Source organism: Lepidochelys kempii, chromosome 5 (assembly GCF_965140285.1).
Source record: "Lepidochelys kempii isolate rLepKem1 chromosome 5, rLepKem1.hap1, whole genome shotgun sequence".
In the NCBI taxonomy this organism is placed as follows: Eukaryota; Metazoa; Chordata; order Testudines; family Cheloniidae; genus Lepidochelys; species Lepidochelys kempii.
Window position 1 is genome coordinate 1,229,534 of NC_136384.1, and position 25,188 is coordinate 1,254,721.

At 57.3% G+C, this 25,188-nt stretch overlaps 1 protein-coding gene across 1 annotated transcript in view; it reads left to right on the forward strand.

Moving 5' to 3' along the window:
* The first annotated feature begins 5,234 nt into the window (after window positions 1–5,234).
* The window catches only part of LOC140911997 (B-cell differentiation antigen CD72), a 40,750-nt gene continuing 20,796 nt past the window's right edge, over window positions 5,235–25,188 (forward strand). The window contains exons 1-3 of the mRNA XM_073346151.1: window positions 5,235–5,319; window positions 5,403–5,501; window positions 20,575–20,664. Coding sequence (XP_073202252.1) covers window positions 5,235–5,319; window positions 5,403–5,501; window positions 20,575–20,664 — 274 coding nt within the window. The remainder of the gene's footprint in view (window positions 5,320–5,402; window positions 5,502–20,574; window positions 20,665–25,188) is intronic.

Genomic DNA, 25,188 nt, shown 5'->3' on the forward strand with positions numbered 1-25,188 from the left:
AACCCCTGGTGTGCCAGCCCTTCTCGAGGTCACCACCTCTTTGCCAGGGTCGAGATGCAGACTCCTCCGCCCCTTGGACTGCTCGCTGCAATCCCCAGGGGAACCCTGTTACTGCAAAAGTCCTTCTCTTTCCCCGCGCCAAGCTGCAGGCTCCTCCGCCCCTGAGACTGCTCACTGCAGTCCCCAGGGGGACCCCATTACTGCACAGTCCTTCTCGCTGGTCACACACTCCCAGGGGTTAACCGCCCCCCGAAACCGCTCCTCTCTGAGCCTTCAGCAGGCCTGGTCCTCGGCGATCCCCCTTCGTGTTACTGCTCCCCAGTCACTTACTGCAGGAAGCGCCATCCACGGGGTGCAGTACATCCCACCGCTGCCACCAGTTGTCACGGAGTCCCTGGGCGATGCTCTGGAACTGCTCCCCATGAAGCCTGTCAGGACTCTGGGGAAGTCTCCTTTCTGTGAGCAGCCTGTCTTCAGGACACACAGCTCACACAGCTTCCACCTTCCTGGGTCTGACCTTGGAGCATTCAGCCTCCTCTGCCCCTCCGTGCGCTTCCCCCAGCGAGTCCGCTCAGGCGGGGCTCCTGGGGAAGCCAGAGGGTCCTGCACCCCAACTTCGCAGTCAGACGTGACTCTCAGCCAGCCAGTAAAACAGAAGGTTTATTAGACGACAGGAACATGGTCTAAAACAGAGCTTGCAGGTGCAGAGAACGGGACCCCTCAGCTGGGTCCATTTTGGGGCCAGTGAGCCAGACAACCACGTCTGCACTTCACTCCATGTCCCAGCCAGCCCCAAACTGAAACTCCCTCCAGCCCCTCCTCCTCTGGGCTTTGTTCCTTTCCTGGGCCAGGTGGTCACCTGATTCCTTTGTTCTCCAACCCTTCAGCTTTCACCTTGCAGGGGGGGAAGGGCCCAGGCCATCAGTTGCCAGGAAACAGGGTGTCGGCCATTCTCTGTGTCCAGACCCCCGCACACACCTGCCCTCTAGGGCTCTGCAATGATCATACACCCTTACCCCACCCCCTAGATACTTAAGAACTGCATAGGGGAAACTGAGGCACCCCCACAATATTCGGAGGAAACATTAAGAACAGGCCCACTTCGTCACACTCTGTGACATCGAGACATTGGCACCTAGCATCCAACGACCCAGTGGATACGGACTGCCCTGTCTCTCCTTAGGGAAACTGAACAATCCCCAGCTCCAGATCAAAGGACTGGGTGTGATGAAGCGGGAATGTTCTTAACGTTTCCTCTGAATAGTGTGCGGGTGCCTCAGTTTCCCCTAGGCAGTTCTTAAGTATCTAGGGGGTGGGGTAAGGGTGTATGATCATTGCAGAGCCCTAGAGGGCAGGTGTGTGCAGGGGTCTGGACACAGAGAATGGCCAACACCCTGTTTTTTGGCAACTGATGGCCTGGCCCTTCCCCCCTGCAAGGTGAGAGCTAAAGGGTTGGAGAACAAAGGGATCCGGTGTCCTCCTGGCCCGGGAAAGGGACAAAGCCCAGAGGAGGAGGGGCTGGAGGGAGTTTCAGTTTGGGGCTGGCTGGGGACATAGAGTGAAGGGCAGACGGGGTTGTCTGGCTCACTGCCCCCCAAAATGGACCCAGCTGAGGGGTCCTGTTCTCTGCACCTACAAGCTCTGTGTTAGACCATGTTCCTGTCGTCTAATAAACCTTCTGTTTTACTGGCTGGCTGAGAGTCCCGTCTGACTGCGGAGTTGGGGGGCAGGACCCTCTGGCTTCCCCAGGACCCTGCCTGGGCAGACTCGCTGTGGGAAGTGCACGGAGGGGCAGAGGAGGCTGAATGCTCCGAGGACAGAACCAGGAAGGTGGAAGCTGGGGGAGCTGTGTGTCCTGCAGACAGGCTGCTCACAGAAAGGCGACTGCCCCAGAGTCCTGACTGGCTTCATGGGGAGCAGTTCCAGAGCATCACCCGGGGACTCCTTGACACCCGCCCCTTGGGCGCCCCTTGGGGCCAGATGCGGAGAGCAGGGGTGCCAGGCGGGTCGCCCCGCCTGTAGCTTCAGCCAGTCTGCCATCAGTCCAAGAGCAGCCCCCTTCGGAGGCACCGGTTTCATGAACAGACAATTCCCAGGAACATGAGAAAGACCTTTCCCCGGACGCCTCCGGCTGAGTCCGGCAGTGCCACGCCCCGGCCGCACCCCCAAGGCACCCCCCACCCCCCGTTATCCCGTCCCTGGAGCCAGGGCCTTCCTGCCAGCTTCAGCCCTTCTCCCAGCACACGGCTCCTCACAGCCTGGGCCTCCCGCAGCTCTCGGGAAGGTCCCGCCCCACCTCCCTTCCCGGAGCATCTCTCTCCCCGAGCCCCTCGTCCACTGAGCTCCGGTCGCCTCCTATGGGGCCCAGGGGCTTGTTAGCCAGGCAGCCGCCAGCCAGCAGCCAGTTGATTGTTCACAGCTGGGCTGAGATGGGCTGGTTCTCCGGAAAGAAGCCCGTCGCAGGTAGACAGGGGCCGGCTGCCCCGAGCTATTGCCCCAAAGTCAAACATCTCACTGCCTGGTCCAAGCCAGCCTGCTCCCTGTGCCTGGCACCAAACCCCCACCGGGCCCTGCCGGCCGCTCCTCCTCCACGGGCCCCAGAGCCCTTGTCTGCCCTGAGAGGCCCTGCCAGACCAGACACCCCGACACGCGGGAGACGCCGCTGGGCTGACCAGAGGGTGCGGCTGCCGGCGTAGCTTAGACCAGTGCCCTGGAGGGAACACGTTGTCCCGGCTATGGCCCCTGGAGCCGGGATAACCGCATCCATGCTGGGGTTCGGGGTGACGTCGTCACGCTCTGAACCAACAGAGACAGGCTGGCAGATCGGTGAGCGTCGGCCCCAGCCCTGCATGGCAGCGACTCACAAAGTCTTCAGCTTCAACCACAGGCCAAGCCAGAGACTTCTCTTCCCAGCGTCCTGCCCTCTGCATGGAGCCGGTGCCGAGCGTAGCTCCCAGGGCAGGGAGAGCGTCTCCGTCCCTGTCTGAGCAGCACCTTGCACATGGCCAGGGGTGGCAAATCAATGCTGCAGCTCTTGCCAGCAGACAAGCTGCTCTGCTCTCCCCAGAGTCACCCAGCCACAAAGGCCCCTCCCCGGTAACCCGGTGGGGTCTGGACCAACTCTGCCTCCGCCAGGCTGGGCATCTCCGTACAGAGCGTGGGGTGGATCGCTCCAGCCCCTCCAACCTGCTCCTGTAAGTTCATTAGCTCCAGGGGAGGGGTCGGGACTTTCTCTGCTTGGAGAAAGTAAAAGAGAAGTTGGCTGCTGGCGAGAGCCCATCTGCGCTTGGCCGGCCCCACCTACTCCCAGCTCTATGCAAACTTCTGCTTCCTGCTGTCTGTGAGATCCCTTTTCTTCTGCCACAGAGCGAGTGAGCTAGATCCTCTGCCAGCGCCGGGGGCACAGCCGGTCCCTCCACAGCCGGCACCGCGGACACAGCCGGTCCCTCCACAGCCGGCACCGCGGACACAGCCGGTCCCTCCACAGCCGGCACCGCGGACACAGCCGGTCCCTCCACAGCCGGCACCGCGGACACAGCCGGTCCCTCCACAGCCGACACCGCGGACACAGCCGGTCCCTCCACAGCCGGCGCCGCGGGCACAGCCGGTCCCTCCACAGCCGGCACCGCGGACACAGCCGGTCCCTCCACAGCCGGCACCGCGGACACAGCCGGTCCCTCCACAGCCGGCACCGCGGACACAGCCGGGACCTCCACAGCCGGCACCGCGGGCACAGCCGGTCCCTCCACAGCCGACACCGCGGACACAGCCGGTCCCTCCACAGCCGGCACCGCGGACACAGCCGGTCCCTCCACAGCCGGCACCGCGGACACAGCCGGTTCCCCCACAGCCGGCACCGCGGGCACAGCCGGTCCCTCCACAGCCGGCACCGCGGGCACAGCCGGTCCCTCCACAGCCGGCACCGCGGACACAGCCGGTCCCTCCACAGCCGGCACCGCGGACACAGCCGGTCCCTCCACAGCCGGCACCGCGGGCACAGCCGGTCCCTCCACAGCCGACGCCGCGGACACAGCCGGTCCCTCCACAGCCGACGCCGCGGACACAGCCGGTCCCTCCACAGCCGGCACCGCGGACACAGCCGGTCCCTCCACAGCCGGCACCGCGGGCACAGCCGGTCCCTCCACAGCCGACGCCGCGGACACAGCCAGTCCCTCCACAGCCGGCACCGCGGACACAGCCGGTCCCTCCACAGCCGGCACCGCGGGCACAGCCGGTTCCCCCACAGCCGGCACCGCGGGCACAGCCGGTCCCTCCACAGCCGACACCGCGGACACAGCCGGTCCCTCCACAGCCGGCGCCGCGGGCACAGCCGGTCCCTCCACAGCCGGCACTGCGGGCACAGCCGGTCCCTCCACAGCCGGCACCGCGGACACAGCCGGTCCCTCCACAGCCGGCACCGCGGACACAGCCGGTCCCTCCACAGCCGGCACCGCGGACACAGCCGGTCCCTCCACAGCCGGCACCGCGGACACAGCCGGGACCTCCACAGCCGGCGCCGCGGACACAGCCGGTCCCTCCACAGCCGGCACCGCGGACACAGCCGGGACCTCCACAGCCGGCACCGCGGACACAGCCGGTCCCTCCACAGCCGGCACCGCGGACACAGCCGGTCCCTCCACAGCCGGCACCGCGGGCACAGCCGGTTCCCCCACAGCCGGCACCGCGGGCACAGCCGGTCCCTCCACAGCCGGCACCGCGGACACAGCCGGTCCCTCCACAGCCGGCACCGCGGACACAGCCGGTCCCTCCACAGCCGGCACCGCGGACACAGCCGGTCCCTCCACAGCCAGCGCCGCGGGCACAGCCGGTCCCTCCACAGCCGGCACCGCGGACACAGCCGGTCCCTCCACAGCCGGCACCGCGGGCACAGCCGGTTCCCCCACAGCCGGCACCGCGGGCACAGCCGGTCCCTCCACAGCCGACGCCGCGGGCACAGCCGGTCCCTCCACAGCCGGCGCCGCGGGCACAGCCGGTCCCTCCACAGCCGGCACCGCGGGCACAGCCGGTCCCTCCACAGCCGGCACCGCGGGCACAGCCGGTCCCTCCACAGCCGACGCCGCGGACACAGCCGGTTCCCCCAGAGCCGGCACCGCGGACACAGCCGGTCCCTCCACAGCCGGCACCGCGGGCACAGCCGGGTTCTCTCTTCCCAGCACTGCACAGGCACTGCCAGCCCCTCCCCAGCGAGCCCCGGAGCTGCAGCCGGCTCCCAGATGGCCCAGAGCGTCGTTTATGCCGACCTGAAGTTCGTGAAGGCCCCTGTGGGGAGCAGCGTGTGCTCCAGGGCGCGGGAGGCAGGTAAGAGCTGACCTGCCCCCTGCGCGGTGCCGCCCCCTGCCCTGAGCCAGGCCTGCAGACTGACCAGCGCCCTCTCCCTGCAGCGCCCGCAGACGAGGAGGAGGCAGAGCTCACCTACGCGAACATCCAGCTGGCCCAGCCTGGGGAGGTGAGGCGGGGGCAAGGGGCGGAGCAGAGCAAAGGTGAGTGTGTGGCTGTTCGCCCTGCCCCTAGCCCGGGGTCCCGGGGGGAGCAAGCCAGGCAGGTGTCACGGAGTCCCTGGGCGATGCTCGGGAACTGCTCCCCATGAAGCCAGTCAGGAGTCAGGGGAAGTCTCCTCTCTGTGAGCAGCCTGTCTGCAGGACACACAGCTCACCCGGCTTCCACCTTCCTGGGTCTGACCTCGGAGCATTCAGCCTCCTCTGCCCCTCCCTGCGCTTCCCACAGCGAGTCCGCCCAGGCGGGGTCCTGGGGCAGCCAGAGGGTCCTGCCCCCCAACTCCGCAGTCAGACGGGACTCTCAGCCAGCCAGTAAAACAGAAGGTTTATTAGACGACAGGAACATGGTCTAACACAGAGCTTGTAGGTGCAGAGAACAGGACCCCTCAGCTGGGTCCATTTTGGGGGGCAGTGAGCCAGACAACCACGTCTGCCCTTCACTCCATGTCCCAGCCAGCCCCAAACTGAAACTCCCTCCAGCCCCTCCTCCTCTGGGCTTCGTCCCTTTCCCAGGCCAGGAGGTCACCTGATTCCTTTGTTCTCCAACCCTTTAGCTCTCTTCTGGGGGGCGGGGAGGGGGTGGAAGGGCCCAGGCCATCAGTTGCCAGGAAACAGGGTGTCAGCCATTCTCTGTGTCCAGACCCCTGCACACACCTGCCCTCTAGGGCTCTGCAACGATCATACACCCTTACCCCACCCCCTAGATACTTAAGAACTGCCTAGGGGAAACTGAGGCACCCCCACACTATTCAGAGGAGCCATTAAGAACAGTCCCACTTCAACACATCTCTCCCCCCTTCGAGATTGAAATGACCGGGGTCACTTTAGCCAGTGACCTGGGATGTTCGAAGCCACCAACGTTCCCATGGATGCCCCAGCATCCTTCCCATTCCTTGGTAGGAGTTACACCAGGCCCTTCCAGTTTCACGCCCTCCCTTAGGTCGGGGGTGGTCGATAGCACTTGCAGGATGCATGTGGGAAGGTTTCTGCGGCCCGTGCCCTTTGGCCACCCCAAAACCCCAGGGGGTCAAACTGGGATTGGGTCTTCTCCCCAACAAGCTGGCCAAACACAGCCACTTGGTTATAGGACTGTTTAACTTTCTTAACAGCTTTCACTTCATCTGAGACCTTCTCAAAGCTCTCCACACTGGATCTTTCAACAGGAAAGTCAGTGGATCCATTCACAACAGAAAATTTCTGGCTGTTAGGAACTGAAACTTTCTTGATTAAATCACTTTCACACCCTTCAGTTGCAGTAAACTGCTTGCAAAGACTCCATGAGGATTCCTTTCCCTAGGGCTTTTCTATGCAACAATTCACCCCTCACAGAAATTCTGCTCTTACCCTCTTCACCTAGGGCTTGCTCTAGAGGAACACTTTCCTGAGCAACAACAGACTCTTTCTGGGTCTCCCTTACATCCAGAATTACCTCTGGCCCATCCGGCGGATTCCTACACAATCCCCTTTCAGGTTTCAGAGTAACAGCCGTGTTAGTCTGTATTTGCAAAAAGAAAAGGAGTACTTGTGGCACCTTAGAGACTAACCAATTTATTTGAGCATGAGTGAGCTGTAGCTCACGAAAGCTCATGCTCAGATAAATTGGTTAGTCTCTAAGGTGCCACAAGTCCTCCTTTTCTTTTTGCAAATCCCCTTTCAGGCAAACTTACAGACTTCCTAGATAAAAGGTCAGAAGCATTCTCCTTCCCTTTGCCACACACAAGTTCAGGAATCTTTTCCTTCTTGCCACAGGTTTCCACACCCTCAGTAGGTAACACAATCACATCATCTTCATGGTCTCCTTGTGCCCTGGCTAGGATCTCACCCTGATTAGACAGAGTTGCGACACCCTTTCCAACAACACACTAGCAACAGGCAAAATACAAGCACCAGAATTGTCTGGTCTCTGGGATTTTGCAGAGACACTAACTGGATGCAACCTAGTTACAGGGCCATTCTCCCGAGCAGATACAAACTTAGGACCCTTCCCTTCCTGGGCTTTAGCTGAATCCAGAACCAGCTCTGAGACAACTGCACTCCCCTCAACCGTCACAGGCTGAAAGGCCCCTTCTGTCTGCTCCACAGACAAAGAAGAGCCGGACACACTTTCTCCTTTCCCAGACACACAGCTTGGGATCTCTTTCCCCTTGTCCCAGCATACAAGGCTGGTCACAGACAACTGCTTGAAGATCAGGGTAGCTCCCGCCACAGGCAAGTCAATACCCCTGACAGACACAGGCACGTTTCCTTCACTGTCCCAATTCTCCACCCAGCTAACAGGTAAGGTCCAGGGACACTCATCTCCCACTCTCCTCGCCTTCCCACCCTGCTGACTAGACAAAGCCATCAGCTCACAAGGCTGCCTAGGCTCATCCAAACTTTCCTTACCAAGCTGTCACGGAGTCCCTGTGCGATGCTCTGGAACTGCTCCCCATGAAGCAGTGGGGGAGGTTTAGATTGGATATTAGGAAAAACTTTTTCACTAAGAGGGTGGTGAAACACTGGAATGCGTTACCTAGGGAGGTGGTAGAATCTCCTTCCTTAGAGGTTTTTAAGGTCAGGCTTGACAAAGCCCTGGCTGGGATGATTTAACTGGGAATTGGTCCTGCTTTGAGCAGGGGGTTGGACTAGATGACCTTCAGGGGTCCCTTCCAACCCTGATATTCTATGATTCTATATGATTCTAAGCCTGCCAGGACTCTGGGGAAGTCTCCTTTCTGTGAGCAGCCTGTCTGCAGGACACACAGCTCACACAGCTTCCACCTCCCTGGGTCTGACCTCGGAGCATTCAGCCTCCTCTGCCCCTCCATGCGCTTCTCCCAGCGAGTCCGCTCAGGCAGGGCTCATGGAGAAGCCAGAGGGTCCTGCACCCCAACTCCGCAGTCAGACGTGACTCTCAGGCAGCCAGTAAAACAGAGGTTTATTAGACGACAGGAACATGGTCTAACACAGAGCTTGTAGGTGCAGAGAACAGGATCCCTCAGCTGGGTCCATTTTGGGGGGCAGTGAGCCAGACAACAACGTCTTCCCTTCACTCCATGTCCCAGCCAGCCCCAAACTGACTCTTCCTCCAGCCCCTCCTCATCTGTGCTTTGTTCCTTTCCTGGGCCAGGTGGTCACCTGATTCCTTTCTTCTCGAACCCTTCAGCTTTCACCTTGGGGGTGGGGGGGGCCCAGGCCATCAGTTGCCAGGAAACAGGGTGTCGGCCATTCTCTGTGTCCAGACCTCTGCACACACCTGCCCTCTAGGGCTCTGCAATGATCATACACCCTTACCCCACCACCTAGATACTTAAGAACTGCATAGGGGAAACTGAGGCACCCCCACAATATTCGGAGGAAACATTAAGAACAGTCCCACTTCGTCACACAAGCACCTTGCCACTCCCCACAGATCCCCTGCCCTGCCTGTGTCTCCCCCACCTCAGCTGGGGTCTCAGCTCCCACTGTGCTCAGCGCTGCCCTTGCTGTCCCAGTGGGGGCAGGCAGCGAGCTCACTGCTTTCCTCACTGCATCGTTCCCTGGATTCAAATTCAAACCCTTGGCAGTTACAGGAAAAGGGCCTGGATCCTATCCCAAAGAGACACACTCACCCCACAACAGGGTCTCACAGCTGTTATCCTGGAGCACCCCAACGGCCAGCCAGCCTCACCCCTCCTGGGTCTGCACAGGGATCTGGGCCACAGGCAGGGCGAGAGGCTGTGACGATGTGACGCAGCAGGGAGGGGGGAGTGTTGACCTGGGAATGGGCCCTGGGGAGGGGAGACCTGAGAGCCTGTCACCTGAGCCAGGAGGGGGAGGGGGAGGTAACACCTCTGCCCAGGAATGTGAACAGAGGCTGCAGGAGGGAGCCTGCTGTGTGGGGGTTTAGTTTCAGTTTGGAGCTGGGTGGAGGAACGCAGGGAACCCCAGGGCTGGGGTCTAAGCTCCCTGCTCCCCCAGAAGGACTTGACTGAGGGGTCCTGGTTGTACCCACAAGCTCTCTTTTAGACTGTGTTCCTGTGGTCCAATAAACCTTCTGTTTTACTGGCTGGCTGAGAGTCTCAGTGAATCCCTGGAAGAGGGGTGCAGGGCCTGGACTCCCCACACTCCGTGACAACTGGTGGCAGCGGTGGGATGTACTGCACCCCGTGAACAGCGCTTCCTGCAGTAAGTGACTGGGGAGCAGTAAAACAAAGGGGGATTGACGGGGACCAGGGGTGCTGAAGATTCAGAGAGAGACCGTTTCAGGGGGCGGTTAACCCCTGGGAGTGTGTGACCAGAGAGAAGGACTTTTGCAGTAACAGAGTCCCCCGGGGGATTGCAGCGAGCGGTCCCAGGGGCGGAGGAGTCTGCAGCTCGACCCTGGCAAAGAGGTGGTGACCTCAAGAAGGACTGGCACACGAGGGGCTTTTCCTGGAAACCGTGGAAAGCTGCCCGGCCTGCGAGTGGCCAGCAGGGAGATGTACGCTAAACGCCTAAAGAGCGACCTGGTGGAGCTGTGCAGGCAGAGGGGGCTGCGCATCGGGAGGTCCACCAAGGAACAGCTGATTGCCCAGTTGGAGGAGAGGGATCGCTTGGATGACCCGATCCCTGTCCCGGAGGGAAGCCGCCCGGCAGACGCAGCGTGGGCCCTGGGGTCTGACCGGGCTGGTAGGGGTCAGACTGCTGCCGAGGACATCCCGAGACCCTTCCTACCTATGCCTGGGGAAGGGGTTGGGGGAAGCCCAGTGAATACTGAGGGCACCCTGACCCCGGCAGCCAGCAGGGGATCCTCCCGGCGGAGCTCCCCATCCCTGGAGCGGATGCGGCTGGAATGGGAGTGAGAGATGAAAATGAGGGAGCTGGAGGTCCATGAAAAACAACGTCAACATGAGGAGAAACAATGTTAACATGAGCAGGATGAGAAGGAGAGGGAACGTCAGGAGAAGGAGAAACAAAGACAGCATGAACTGGAGCTGGCCAGGCTGAGGAGCAGTGGGGCCCCGGCTGCGGCTGCGGTGAGTGCGGGGGGACCCAAGACTGCAAGGAGCTTTGATAAGTGCTTCCTGGCCCAGCGGAAGGAGGGGGAGGACATAGATAGCTTCCTGACGGCCTTTGAGAAGGCCTGTGAGATGCACAGGGTTGACCCTGCAGACAGGCTCCAGTTCCTCACCCCCTTACTGGACCCCAAAGCCGTGGAGGTGTACAGCCGGATGACAGGGGCGGAGGCAGAGGACTATGAACTGTTCAAGCAGGCCCTGCTCCGTGAGTTTGGGCTGACCCCCGAGATGTACCGGAGAAGGTTCCGGAGTCAGCGTAAAACGCCTGAGGTCACCTACCTACAACTGGTCAACCGGATGCAGGGATATGCCCGCAAGTGGACAGCTGGGGCCCGAGCTAAAGCGGACCTGCTGGACCTAATCGTACTGGAGCAACTGTATGATCAGTGCCCTTCCGACCTGAGGCTGTGGCTGGTGGACAAAAAGCTCGAGAACCCCCAGCACGCAGGGCAGCTGGCCGACGAGTTTGTGAACAGTCGGTCAGGGGGTAGCCGGGAGGAGTCCCAAAAGAACAGGCGCCCCCCGATGCAGAGAGAGAGAGTCAGTATTGCCGATCCTGTGACCCCTGTCAGAGGGTGGGGAAGGCCCGGGACAAGGGGAAAGCAGCTTTGAAACCTTTGCCCATCATAGAGGAGCCTTTCCAGAAGGTGGCCATGGACATCGTGGGGCCTCTCAGCAGGACGACCCGGTCGGGGAAGAAATACATTCTGGTGGTGGTAGATTTTGCCACCCGCTACCCCGAGGCAGTGCCCTTAGCTTCCATTGAAGCCGACACCGTGGCCGATGCGCTCCTGACCATTTTCAGCCGCGTGGGGTTCCCCAAGGAAGTCTTGACAGACCAAGGCTCCAACTTCATGTCGGCCCTGCTCCGGTGCTTGTGGGAGAAATGTGGGGTCCGGCACGACTGGGCCTCAGCTTATCACCCCCAGTCCAATGGGCTGGTGGAGAGGTTCAACGGGACGCTGAAGATGATGCTGAAAACCTTTATGAACCAGCACCCGCAGGATTGGGACAAGTACTTACCTCACCTGCTCTTCGCGTACAGGGAGGTGCCCCAGGAGTCGACCGGATTTTCGCCTTTCGAACTGTTATATGGCAGGAGGGTGAGGGGACCCCTGGACCTGATGAGAGACGAATGGGAGGGGAAGGCCACTCCCGATGGAGAGTCAGTGGTGGAGTATGTCCTGATCTTCCGAGAGAGACTGGCTGAACTCATGGGCCTGGCCAGGGAGAATCTGGCCAGAGCCCAGAGGAAGCAGAAGGTCTGGTATGACCGCACGGCACGGGCCCGTGCCTACGCCACCGGGGATCAGGTGATGGTTCTCATCCCCGTGAGAAAGAACAAACTACAGGCCGCCTGGGAGGGCCCTTTCAAGGTCATCAAGCAGCTCAATGAGGTAAACTATGTGGTGGAGCTGTCGAACCGGGCGCGCCACCGCCGGGTGTACCATGTGAATATGATGAAGCCATATTATGCCAGGGGGAATGTGGTGTTGGCCGTGTGTGGACAGTGGGAAGAGCAGGGAGATGACCCTTTAGTGGATCTATTCCCTGGGACCAGAGCTGGTTCCCCCCTGGAAACAATTCCCCTCTCGGATCAGCTAACCCCTGCCCAGCAAGCTGAGGTCAGGGGGGTGCTGCATCCCTACCGACAGCTGTTTTCCAACCAGCCTGGACGCACTAATCTGACTGTCCACCGGGTGCAGACAGGGTCACACCCGCCGATAAGATGCTCCCCCTTCCGAGTCACAGGGAAAACTGCTCAGGACCTGGAAAGAGAGGTCCGGGACATGCTGGCTTTGGGGGTGATCCAGCCATCTGCCAGCCCTTGGGCCTCGCCGGTGGTGCTGGTCCCCAAAAAGGACGGGTCGGTCCGGTTCTGTGTGGACTATCAGAAGCTCAATGCCATCACTGTATCTGATGCCTACCCCATGCCCAGGCCGGACGAGCTCCTAGACAAGCTGGGAGGAGCTCGGTACCTTACCACCATGGACCTTACAAAGGGCTACTGGCAAGTGCCGCTGGATGCAGATGCCCGACTGAAATCGGCCTTTATCACCCCTCTGGGGCTCTATGAGTTCCTGACCCTGCCTTTCGGCCTCAAGGGAGCGCCGGCCACCTTCCAGCGCCTGGTGGACCAGCTCCTGAGGGGGATGGAGAGTTTTGCCGTGGCGTATATTGATGACATCTGTGTCTTTAGCCAGACCTGGGAGGACCACGTGTCCCAGCTTAGACAAGCGCTGGACTGACTCCAGGGGGCTGGGCTGACTGTAAAAGCGGAGAAGTGCAAGGTGGGGATGGCTGAAGTATCTTGCCTGGGCCATCGGATGGGGAGTGGCCGCCTAAAGCCGGAACCAGCCAAGGTGGAGGTGATCAGAGACTGGCCCGCTCCCCACACCAAAAAGCAGGTCCAAGCCTTTATTGGGATGGCAGGATACTACCGAAGATTTGTGCCCCACTTTAGCGCCATAGCCACCCCCATCACTGAGCTATGCAAGAAGGGGAAGCCAGACAAGGTGGTCTGGACCGAGCAGTGCCAGGAGGCTTTCCGGGCGCTGAAGGAGGCTCTGGTCAGTGGCCCAGTTCTGGCAAACCCAGACTTTGACAAGCCCTTTGTGGTGTTCACCGATGCCTCCGACACGGGACTGGGGGCTGTGTTAATGCAGGAGGATGAAAAGGGGGAGAGACACCCCATCATGTACCTGAGCAAGAAGTTGCTACCCCGGGAGCAACACTACGCGGCCATCGAGAAGGAGTGCCTGGCCATGGTGTGGGCCCTCAAGAAACTAGAGCCCTATCTCTTCGGGCGACACTTCACCGTCTACACCGACCACTCTCCCCTGACCTGGCTGCACCAGATGAAAGGAGCCAACGCCAAACTCCTGAGATGGAGCCTGCTCCTGCAGGATTACGACATGGACGTGGTCCACGTGAAGGGAAGGGCCAACCTGATAGCGGATGCGCTGTCCCGGAGAGGGGGCCCTGAACTTCCCCAGGTCACTGGTAACAGTGACCCCGCTCAGTTCAGTCTCGAAGGGGGGAGAGATGTGACGATGTGACGCAGCAAGGAGGGGGGAGTGCTGACCTGGGAATGTGTCCTGGGGATGGGAGACTTGAGAGCCTGTCACCTGAGCCAGGATGGGGACGGGGAGGTAACACCTCTGCCCGGGAATGTGGACAGAGGCTGCAGAAGGGAGCCTGCTGGGGGGGTTTATTTTCAGTTTGGGGCTGGGTGGAGGAACTCAGGGAACCCCAGTGCTGGGGTCTAAGCTCTCTGCTCCCCCAGAAGGACTTGACTGAGGGGTCCTGGTTGTACCCACAAGCTCTGTTTGAGACTGTGTTCCTGTTGTCCAATAAACCTTCCGCTTTACTGGCTGGTTGAGAGTCTCAGTGAATCCCAGGAAGAGGGGTGCAGGGCCCGGACTCCCCCGCACTCCGTGACAGAGGCTTCGTCCCTGGGACCCTCACCCAGCTCACACAGGCCCTCAGCCTCTGAGGCTGCACCACCCAGGGCCTGACACCAGTTCTCTCTGTCCCAGGATCTCGCCACCCCAGGAATGTCTCCCCATTGACCATCACCTTCCGCTCCCACTGGGGGTCCGAGGGGCCTGGCCCCAGGAAACTCCACACAGACATAGGTTGGGGTCTGGAGTGGGAGCCTGTCCACCTCCCCACCCATCTGGCTGATGGAGTCTATGGTCTTGGGACCCAGCAAGGGAGCTAGACACCGGGGCTTTTCCGCAGGGTCCCCCTGGTTCAAATCTCCAGCCTGCTCAAAGGCAGTGAGATGGGCATCTACATCCCCCCCTTCCTTAACCAGGGGCAGCAATTTAGTCTCGAGGTTCCCTGCGGAACTGGCCCCCCGGGGTCTATCCCCACTCACCCCGGGGAGGTCCCCTAGGCCTCTCCACTCCCCCACCGCCAGTTCATGCTTCTGGTGCTTCTGCAGCTCTTTCTCGGGCTCTCGCTGTCTCCCACAGTCCTCTTGCTCTCTCGGACTCAGCTCCAATCCCATCCATCTCCGATCCCCGAATGGGGAACCCAATCGCGAAGAACCTCGTCTGGTCGGGGACAGGAGTCTTGGGGATGCCTGGCTCCCACTCCAGCTGCTCCCAGATCCTGCTCTTGCCCCATTTGGGGTCAGGAATCTGTTCCTTAGAGCGGTCATCCTCCTCCAGCTGCACAATTAACTGTGCTTTGGTGAACTTTCCAATGCTCAACCCTCTCTTTCTGCACAGGGTTACAATGTCCTTCTTAAGGAGACGGTGACAGGCCGTCACTCCGCTCTTCCCAAGTTGTTGAGGACTCACAGGCCTGTGTGCTCTCAGCTCCCCACGGTTTCCAGGTAGAACCCCTCATGTGCCAGCCCTTCTCGAGGTCACCACCTCCTTGCCAGGGTCGAGCCGCAGACTCCTCCGCCCCTTGGACTGCTCGCTGCGATCCCCAGGGGAACCCTGTTACTGCAAAAGTCCTTCTGGAGATAGAGGTGGTTAGGGACTATTTAGAAAAGCTGGACGTGCACAAGTCCATGGGGCCGGATGAGTTGCATCCGAGAGTGCTGAAGGAATTGGCGGCTGTGATTGCAGAGCCATTGGCCATTATCTTTGAAAACTCGTGGCGAACCGGGGAAGTCCCGGATGACTGGAAAAAGGCTAATGTAGTGCCAATCTTTAAAAAAGGGAAGAAGGAGGATCCTGGGAACTACAGGCCAGTCAGCCTCACCTCAGTCCTGGAAAAATCATGGAGCAGGTCCTCAAAGAATCAATCCTGAAGCACTTGCATGAGAGGAAAGTGATCAGGAACAGCCAGCATGGATTCACCAAGGGAAGGTCATGCCTGACTAATCTAATCGCCTTTTATGATGAGATTACTGGTTCTGTGGATGAAGGGAAAGCAGTGGATGTATTGTTTCTAGACTTTAGCAAGCTTTTGACACGGTCTCCCACAGTATTCTTGTCAGCAAGTTAAGGAAGTATGGGCTGGATGAATGCACTACAAGGTGGGTAGAAAGTTGGCTAGATTGTCGGGCTCAACGGGTAGTGATCAATGGCTCCATGTCTAGTTGGCAGCCGGTGTCAAGTGGAGTGCCCCAGGGGTCGGTCCTGGGGCCGGTTTTGTTCAATATCTTCATAAATGATCTGGAGGATGGTGTGGATTGCACTCTCAGCAAATTTGCGGATGATACTAAACTGGGAGGAGTGGTAGATACGCTGGAGGGGAGGGATAGGATACAGAAGGACCAAGACAAATTGGAGGATTGGGCCAAAAGAAATCTGATGAGGTTCAATAAGGATAAGTGCAGGGTCCTGCACTTAGGATGGAAGAACCCAATGCACAGCTACAGACTAGGGACCGAATGGCTAGGCAGCAGTTCTGCGGAAAAGGACCTAGGGGTGACAGTGGACGAGAAGCTGGATATGAGTCAGCAGTGTGCCCTTGTTGCCAAGAAGGCCAATGGCATTTTGGGATGTATAAGTAGGCGCATAGCAAGCAGATCGAGGGACGTGATCGTTCCCCTCTATTCGACATTGGTGAGGCCTCATCTGGAGTACTGTGTCCAGTTTTGGGCCCCACACTTCAAGAAGGATGTGGATAAATTGGAGAGAGTCCAGCGAAGGGCAACAAAAATGATTAGGGGATTGGAACACATGAGTTATGAGGAGAGGCTGAGGGAGCTGGGATTGTTTAGCCTGCAGAAGAGAAGAATGAGGGGGGATTTGATAGCTGCTTTCAACTACCTGAAAGGGGGTTCCAAAGAGGATGGCTCTAGACTGTTCTCAATGGTAGCAGATGACAGAACGAGGAGTAATGGTCTCAAGTTGCAGTGGGGGAGGTTTAGATTGGATATTAGGAAAAACTTTTTCACTAAGAGGGTGGTGAAACACTGGAATGGGTTCCCTAGGGAGGTGGTAGAATCTCCTTCCTTAGAGGTTTTTAAGGTCAGGCTTGACAAAGCCCTGGCTGGGATGATTTAACTGGGAATTGGTCCTGCTTCGAGCAGGGGGTTGGACTAGATGACCTTCAGGGGTCCCTTCCAACCCTGATATTCTATGATTCTATGATTCTCTCTCCCAGGGCCAAGCTGCAGGCTCCTCCGCCCGTGAGACTGCTCACTGCAGTCCCCAGGGGGACCCCATTACTGCACAGTCTTTCTTGCTGGTCACACACTCCCAGGGATTAACCGCCCTCTGAAACCGCTCCTCTCTGAGCCTTCAGCATGCCTGGTTCTCGTCAATCCCTCTTCGTTTTACTGCTCCCCAGTCACTTACTGCAGGAAGTGCCACCCATGGGGTGCAGTAGATCCCATGTCTGCCACCAGTTGTCACGGAGTCCCTGGGCGATGCTCTGGAACTGCTCCCCATGAAGCCAGTCAGGACTCTGGGGCAGTCGCTTTTCTGTGAGCAAAAAGAAAAGGAGGACTTGTGGCACCTTAGAGACTAACCAATTTATTTGAGCATGAGCTTTCGTGAGCTACAGCTCACTTCATCGGATGCATTCAGTGGAAATTGTAGAAGATCTTTTTGTACACACAAAGCATGAAAAAATACCTTCTCCCACCCCACTCTCCTGCTGGTAATAGCTTATCTAAAGTGACCACTCTCCTTACAATGTGTATGATAATCAAGGTGGGCCATTTCCAGCACAAATCCAGGGTTTAACAAGAAAGTCTGTGGGGGCGGGGGGGTAGGAAAAAACAAGGGGAAATAGGTTACCTTGCATAATGACTTAGCCACTCCCAGTCTCTATTCAAGCCTAAGTGAATTGTATCCAATTTGCAAATGAATTCCAATTCAGCAGTCTCTCGCTGGAGTCTGGATTTGAAGTTTTTTTGTTGTAATATAGCAACTTTCATGTCTGTAATCGCATGACCAGAGAGATTGAAGTGTTCTCCGACTGGTTTAGACTGTCTTCAGGACACAAAGCTCACACAGCTTCCACCTTCCTGGGTCTGACCTCGGAGCATTCAGCCTCCTCTGCCCCTCCATGCGCTTCCCACAGCGAGTCCGCTCAGGCAGGGCTCCTGGGGAAGCCAGAGGGTCCTGCCCCCAACTCCGCAGTCAGACGTGACTCTCAGCCAGCCAGTAAAACAGAGGTTTACTAGATGACAGGAACATGGTCTAACACAGAGCTTGTAGGTGCAGAGAACGGGACCCCTCAGCTGGGTCCATTTTGGGGCCAGTGAGCCAGACAACCCCGTCTGCCCTTCACTCCATGTCCCAGCCAGCCCCAAACTGAAACTCCCTCCAGCCCCTCCTCCTCTGGGCTTTGTCCCTTTCCCGGGCCAGGAGGTCACCTGATTCCTTTGTTCTCCAACACTTTAGCTCTCACCTTGCAGGGGGGAAGGGCCAGGTCATCAGTTGCCAGAAAAGAGGATGTCGGCCATTCTCTGTGTCCAGACTCCTGCATACACATGCCGTCTAGGGCTCTGCAAGGATCATACACCCTTACCCCACCCCCTAGATTCTTAAGAACTGCCTAAGGGAAACTGAGGCACCCCCACACTATTCAGAGGAAACATTAAGAACTGTCCCACTTGGTCACACCTTCATGATATTTAGCTGCTGTAGTGAGAGTCAGCCGACAGGCCTGTCTCCTGTAAGACATTAGCGTCTGCAGTTAGCATACGTCTTGAGGTCTATGAGCTTTGAAGAGATCAACGACCCAACGGAAACACCAAGTATTGGGGAGCTGAAAGTTGAGGGTTTAAGGGGAATTTCTGACCACAGGAACAACCAACCACCAGAGTGTCGTGGCAGTGAATCGACATCTCTGTAAGTAGAGTCAGAATGAGCTCTCCCCTGACATCTGGTGCTGAGCTGAAAAGGCCTTCAGGGGCTGATCTCGTTTGCATGGGCACACCCACCCCGCCTAGCATGATGGGACTGCTTGCCCAAAGGTCACGTTGCCTGCTGTGGGATCCCCGGTCTCTTTGTTATTGGGGCAGGAGTAATAAAGTGTTCTTATCCTGGTTATTTGAATCCAGGACAGTAGAACTGTACTTGGCATTTTATGCCTGAGGGGCTCTCCCTCAGCTGAGAAGCACTCACTAGGCAAGGGACATGGGTTCCAAAGGCCTGGGGCTTAGGAGAGGTAGTTGGGCTTTGAAATGCTGTCTTCTTGGGGGTGGGGTTTTTTTTTTTAAACACTGTGTAATAATAGAGCTGATTCAGATAAGAGTCTTGTAAAATGCTGTTGAGCTGAAATCGTTGAGACCTGGGTTTAAGCGTGAGATCTGCTCTGGGCGAGTGATTCTGGTGCAAGAAGCTTATGCAGGTGTGCTAGCAGTGAGGCTCCTCTGCGAACAGCTGAACTCACTGAGAGCTGTGTTAAGTGGGGGGTGGCCCTGAGGGCACATTGGTGAGTGGCGGGTGGAGAGGACCAGAGCAGGACCCCACACAGCAGTGAGGCAATTGGCCCTGAGCAGCGGAGCGTGTAAGGTGCCTCCGTACCTTCCACCTGGGCTGGGAGGTGAACTCTGCAGATGAAGTTCTGAACTCTGGGGCTGCACTGACTAAGGACAGGGGCTGAGAATTGGGTGACTTTTGGGTTGCTGGACTTAAGACCCTGAGAGGAAGAGGACACTGCCCAACTCACTTGGGGGTGGGTCTTTTGCTCATGGTTGGTGTTATGAATCCTGTTGGGGGTGTTTCCCCAACATAATGCTGCATTGTTTCCCTCCTTTATCAAAAGACTTTGGCTGCACTCAGACTCCGTGCTTGCGAGAGGGGAAGTTTTGCCTCTCAGAGGTGCCCAGGGTGTGGTGTGTAATTGTCCCAGGTCACTGGGTGGGGGCTCGAGCCGGTTGCACTGTGTTATTGGGAATGGATCCCCTAGATACTGAACCCGGCCCTTCTTGCTGCCAACGCTGATGGGCAGAAGGGTTACACATATAACAGGTACGTGAGGTAGATCCACACACACCTCAACACAAGCGGGCCATGGTAACGAATTGCCGTATAGGATAACAAGGGCTGTGTCCTGTGCCCCACTGGCTGCAGAGCCCCTGGGGCGTGGAGCCCTACAGAGCTGCTGCGGCCGATGCTCGCTGGAGCCTCCTTTGCGGGTGCCCGGCTGGAGCTGCCTCCCGCTGCCGCTCGGAGGGGCTGGGGCCTGGGCCCTGCCGCTCACCCAGCTCTGAGTGGAGCTGTGAGCGCCCAGAGTAGCCAGCCAGGCACGAGGCCCCAGGCCCAGTGTCTGGAGCAGGCCGCCTGGCCACAGAGAGGAAATCCAGCGGCTGGTGGGGCATACGTGGGGAGAGCCCACACAAGGGGCATGGAGCCCACTCACAGGAGCTCAGACCCCCCACGCAGCCCCCTCCGACACGGCCCCCATCAGGCTCTGAACGCGAGAGAACAGACCTCTTGGGCAGGGACGGGCGCTATAGTGAACTGTCCCTTGTCTCCCTAGGGGGCTGGGCCAGGCCCCAGGCGATACCTGGCCCAGCCCCGGGGACGGGCTTGGGGGGCTGCTGGGGCTCTTCTGTCTGCGGGGTCCTCGCCCGGCTGGCTCAGGGATCAGGTTGGAATGACCCAGCACCTGGGGTTAGCCCAGACCTGCCCATGGGGCGCTCCCCAGCACTCCAGCAGCTGGTGCTGGCCATGCCCCCAGGAGCCTGTCCCGGCCCCTGGGCAGGGTGTCCCTGTTCCTGGTGGGGATGGGGATGGGGGAGTGTGGCTGGGTGAGGGCAGAGGCCCCAGCTGGGTGGGCAGGAGCACAGGGCAAAGCCTGGGTGCGTGGCCCACTGCATGGGCAGGGCTTCGGCGCCCACCCCACCACGCTGCCAGCCACGCACTGTGGGGGAACCGGAGCTGGTAGCCTAAGCCCGGGTGGGTCGTGTCCCTGCAGCCCCATGGCACTGGGAGCTCTCCCCTGGCTCCCACTGCCTTCCTGGGGGGCTGAGCCCCATTCCCTGGGTGGCCAGAGGGGGGAGCTGGGCCGTGGGTTTGGGTTCCCAGACACGCTGCCCTCTTGGGGGAAGGAGATGGGGGACCTGGTGCCCAGGGTTCCCCTGCGTTAACGCAGCTGGTTCTCTCCAGCAGAGCCATGGTGGAGCACACGGTACCTGCCCCTTGGCTTGCTGGGGACCTGCCTCTTCCTTCTGGCCACCACCATCGGCCTGGGGGTTCGCTGTGAGTAGGGGACTCGGGCTGTGGGGGGCTTGTGGGGACAAAACGCCCGGCCAGGGGAGAGAGGGAAGGAGCTGCATGTGGGGAGTGATGATGTGGGGGGCAGGGGGCCCCATGGGGGGGGGTCAGGGCAACACAGGGCGCGGGGAGGGGTGAACCCGAGCAAAGGAGAGTTTGGGCTGCAGCTCAGGAAACCTCCCCAGCAGCAACACGGATCCAGCTGAGGAGCCATGGGGGGCCCTGTCCGGGGCATTTGGGGGCCCTGTCCTGGGGCAGGCAGGGTCCTGTTACCAGGGAGATGTGGGGGGCCCTGTCCCAGAGCAGGTGGGGACCTTTTACCAAGGAGATGTGGGGGGCCCTGTCCCAGGGCAGGTGGGGGCCCTGTTACCAGGAAAATGTGGGGGGCCCTGTCACAAGGGAGCCATGGGAGCCCCTGTCAGGGAATCCTCTCTGGGGAGGGGCCCATGGGGGGAGGGGCGGGGCCCTGTTTCTTGGGCCCTCTACCCGCTGCCCGCCTGGCACCCGCCCACCGGCACAGATGTTGCTGGGGCCAGTCAGCGCATGGTGGGGCTGACGCTTCCCCAGCTCCGCTGGCCAAGGGCTGTAGGGCACAGGCGGGTCCCTGGCAGGGCCAGGAAAGGCTGCTGGGCGGGCACTCGGCTGGCCCTGGCTGGCTGCCTGCAGGGCGCTCTGCCCAGCCCCTCGCTGGCCGGCACCCGGGGCCCCTCGCTGTGGGTTCGGAGGCTGCCTGCTGGCTGCAGCCCCCACTCACCTCCCAGCTGTTTGAACTGCCTCGGCCCAGCGTTCCTGAGTCTCCGTCACCGCTGCTGGAGGCTCTGGCATTTGTGGTGTTTAGATGTTGCTAAAACCACCGAATCAGCAAATTAAAAATACAGGAAAAGCATGTTTTTGCTGTGGATCCCCACAACACCTTGCAAGCTACACAGGATGTCCAGCAAAAGTAGCTCAGTGCAATTATTGCAAAAAGACTGGACATTTTGCTCAAGTATGTCGCAGTAGCCAGTTCAATAAACAGGTGCATACAGTTACAATACCAGATGTTACTGTGCTGAGCGTGGACAAAATCACTACTGCACATATTCCAGAACAAATAAAGTGCACTGTAAACGTTTCCGGTATACCCTCAGGCAAACCACACTCTATTCAGCTAATGTTGGACACTGGCTCAGCAGTATCTATGCTACCTGATTCCATCTTTCTGCCTTACTTTAAAGACGTGCCTCTTACTGAACCCAGACTTCACTTGGTGTGCTATTTGAAAAACCATATTCCAGTACATGGCTGCCTGCCAGCAATAGTTACTTTTGGTGATTGCTGTGTAACTGCAGAGTTCTACATTGTCCACAAAGGCACTCCTATCCTTGGCAGAGATTTATTGGCTGCTTTAAATCTCAGGGTAGTTAATGGACGAATTGATCTTCCTCAGCAAAGCGCTCCTGCGGTACACACACCAGTTTCAGCTGGGACCCAACACCAAGTTGAGGAGAAATGCGGCTGTGCTTATGGGTTTCTGCATAAAGGTAAAATGCGGAATAATGTGATGCCTGTGCAACAGAAGTTACAGTGCTTACCATTTTCAGGCAGGGAAGCTGTTTCAGAGGAACTGAGAAAACTTGTTCAAAAGGACATTATTGAAGAGATCGACTCCTCGGAATGGGTTTCACCTGTCGTAGTGACGCAGAAGAAGGGTGGAGGCATTCGCCTTTGTGTGGACTTAAGGGAGCCAAATAAAGCTATTGTGATTGACAGCCATCCTCTTCCTCACATAGAAGAAGCATTTGCAGAACTCCGTGGAGCAAAGATGTTTTCTACTCTTGATTTGCAGAGTGCATACCACCAGGTTACGTTGCATGAAGATAGCAGAGACCTCACAGCATTTATTACACATAAGGGACTATTTCGTTTTAAACGTGTTCCATATGGTCTCGCATCTGCCCCAAGTGCCTTCCAAAAAATGATGTCATTGATTCTGAAGAATCAACATGGAGTTCAGTGCTATCTGGATGATATTATCATGTTTGGAAATACTTCTGAGGAGCATGACAATAACCTGCAGTCTGTACTAAACTGCCTCAGCAAAGCAGGCCTCAAACGCAATAGGTCCAAATGCAAATTTAGACAAACTGAACTCTCCTTTCTGGGGCATACAATTTCACAGGCTGGACTAAAACCTGATCCAGATCATATCCTGGCAATTTCAAATGCTCCTTCTCCAACAGATTTGCAAACCTTACATTCATTCTTGGGTCTTACCTCCTGGTATGCAAAACTCATTTCCAGTTATGCTTCTGTCATTGAACTGTTACGGGAATTACTACGGAGAAGTTCAACCTTAGTGTGGACAAGAAGACGCACAAGCTAGTTTCGAAACGGTGAAAGACTTGATTGTTCATAGTCCAGTACTTGCACTGTTCAGTCCTGCATTGCCCTCAGTTGTAACTACTGATGCTTCTGATTATGGCCTTGGGGCTGTTGTCACACAACTGCGTGAGGACAACACAGAGAGGACGCTTGCGTTTGGTTCAAGGAGACTAAGTAATGCTGAGAGGAAATATTCTACAGTCCAAAAAGAAGCACTTGCTTGTGTCTGGGCTATGGAAAGATGGAGAACTTACCCGTGGGGCCGCAGGTTCAAGTTGCGCACAGACCACAGCCCTTTGACGACGTTGCTCACCACGAAAGGACTGGGAAGAGCAGGATATAGTATTGCTCGAGGGTCTGCAGGACTACTCTCTTTCAGTTATGAACTGGAATATAAGCCTGGAAACCAAAACGTGGTCGCCGATTGCCTTTCTCGCCTGCCTTTGCCTTCACCAGATGGTCCACCGGAGGATGAGGATGTCGTGGTTGCGCTTATTACAAGTGCTCTCACTGCAGTTACAAGAGAACGATTTCAAGCTACTTGTTCAGCGTGTCCAATTCAACAAAAACTACAGGAATTTCTGACAAAGAGATGGCCCAGTCACCCTAAAAACCTTGACCCGGTTTTGCTGCCTTATTTTAGAGTTCAGGATGAACTTTGTTTGATGGCTGTGTGCTACCAGGTACACACCGGCTCCTTGTGCCAGAAGAATTACAGTCAAAACTCATACACCTGGCACACGATACTCATCCAGGAATTGTCCAAACCAAACAACGACTACGGGATCTGTATTGGTGGCCAGGGATGGACTCTCAAACTGAAGCAGTCATAAAATCCTGTGTCACTTGCCAAATGCATGATAAGAGAGCAGTGACATGTACCCCTCCATTACAGCCTGTTCCTCTTCCTGAATCTGCATGGGAAAAAGTGGCAATTGACATTGTAGGACCCTTTGATACTGCTCCAATTGACTGCCATTATGCCATCATCTTAATAGACTATTTCAGTAAATGGCCTGAGGTAGCGTTTACATCGCAAATCTCTTCTGCTACAGTAATTAAGTTCCTCTCTTCAGTTTTTAGCAGGGAAGGTAACCCCAAAGAACTGGTTTCAGATAATGGTCGTCAATTTACTTCCCTGGAGTTTGAAACTTTTCTAGCACAGAGGAACATTTTATACAGAAGGTCATCCCTATAGTACCCTCAAGCCAGTAGGGAAATTGAATGATTTAACAGAAGTTTGAAAGAGAGTTTGCAAATGGCTAAACTGGAAGGGCGATTGTGGATACCCTTCACAACTGATTTCTTGCAAGCATACCGGGCTACACGACATGCCACCACGCAAAGATCGCCTGCAGAGTTACTGCATGGGAAACAGATGAATACTAAACTGAACATTGTTGGATTGTTAAAGGCACGACCTGATGCCCCAACCGAGGATGATGTCAGAAAAACAGTTGAACAGAACCAAGCAAAGTCTAAGGCTTTCACAGACAAGCGGCGGGGTGCTAAGCAACCAAAGTTTGAGTGTGGTTCCTTCGTGAGAATACGAAAACCTGGAGCTTTACGCAAAGGGGACCATAAATTCACAGCTCCTCTTAAAATCATAGAAAAGAAGGGACCTTACACCTATCGACTTTCTGATGGGCGAGTATGGAATGCTTCTTATCTTGCACCTGCCTATGCACCAAGAGGAGATTATGCCAACGCCCAGTCTGCATGGGATGACTTCACCGTGGTACCAACACAACAAGACATTGACCTGGAACCGGGGCTTGAGAGACGGCCTGTCAGACCCAGATGACCACCTGTCTGGACTAGAGACTAGGTTATGTAGTATCTACAGTGTTTTCAGTGTCATATTTCTGCCAACAGTATAGTGTCTTGTTTCATATTTGTTCCTGTGGTTAGAACAATAATGTTTATTTTAATTGGGAGAGTTTCTTAAGAGAGGCGTGAATGTGGTGTTTAGATGTTGCTTGTAATTATTAGAATTGGGAGCTCTGGCTGTTGGGAGTCTGAAAGGACAGGAATCAGGAAGGAGCGGGGAGGAGTTGAGAGGCTGGGAGAAAACTACCGAGGGTGCAGCAGCAGCTTGGTAAAGAGGTTTCCACTTCAAAAATAAAGTCCTGTTGAAGCTTGTTA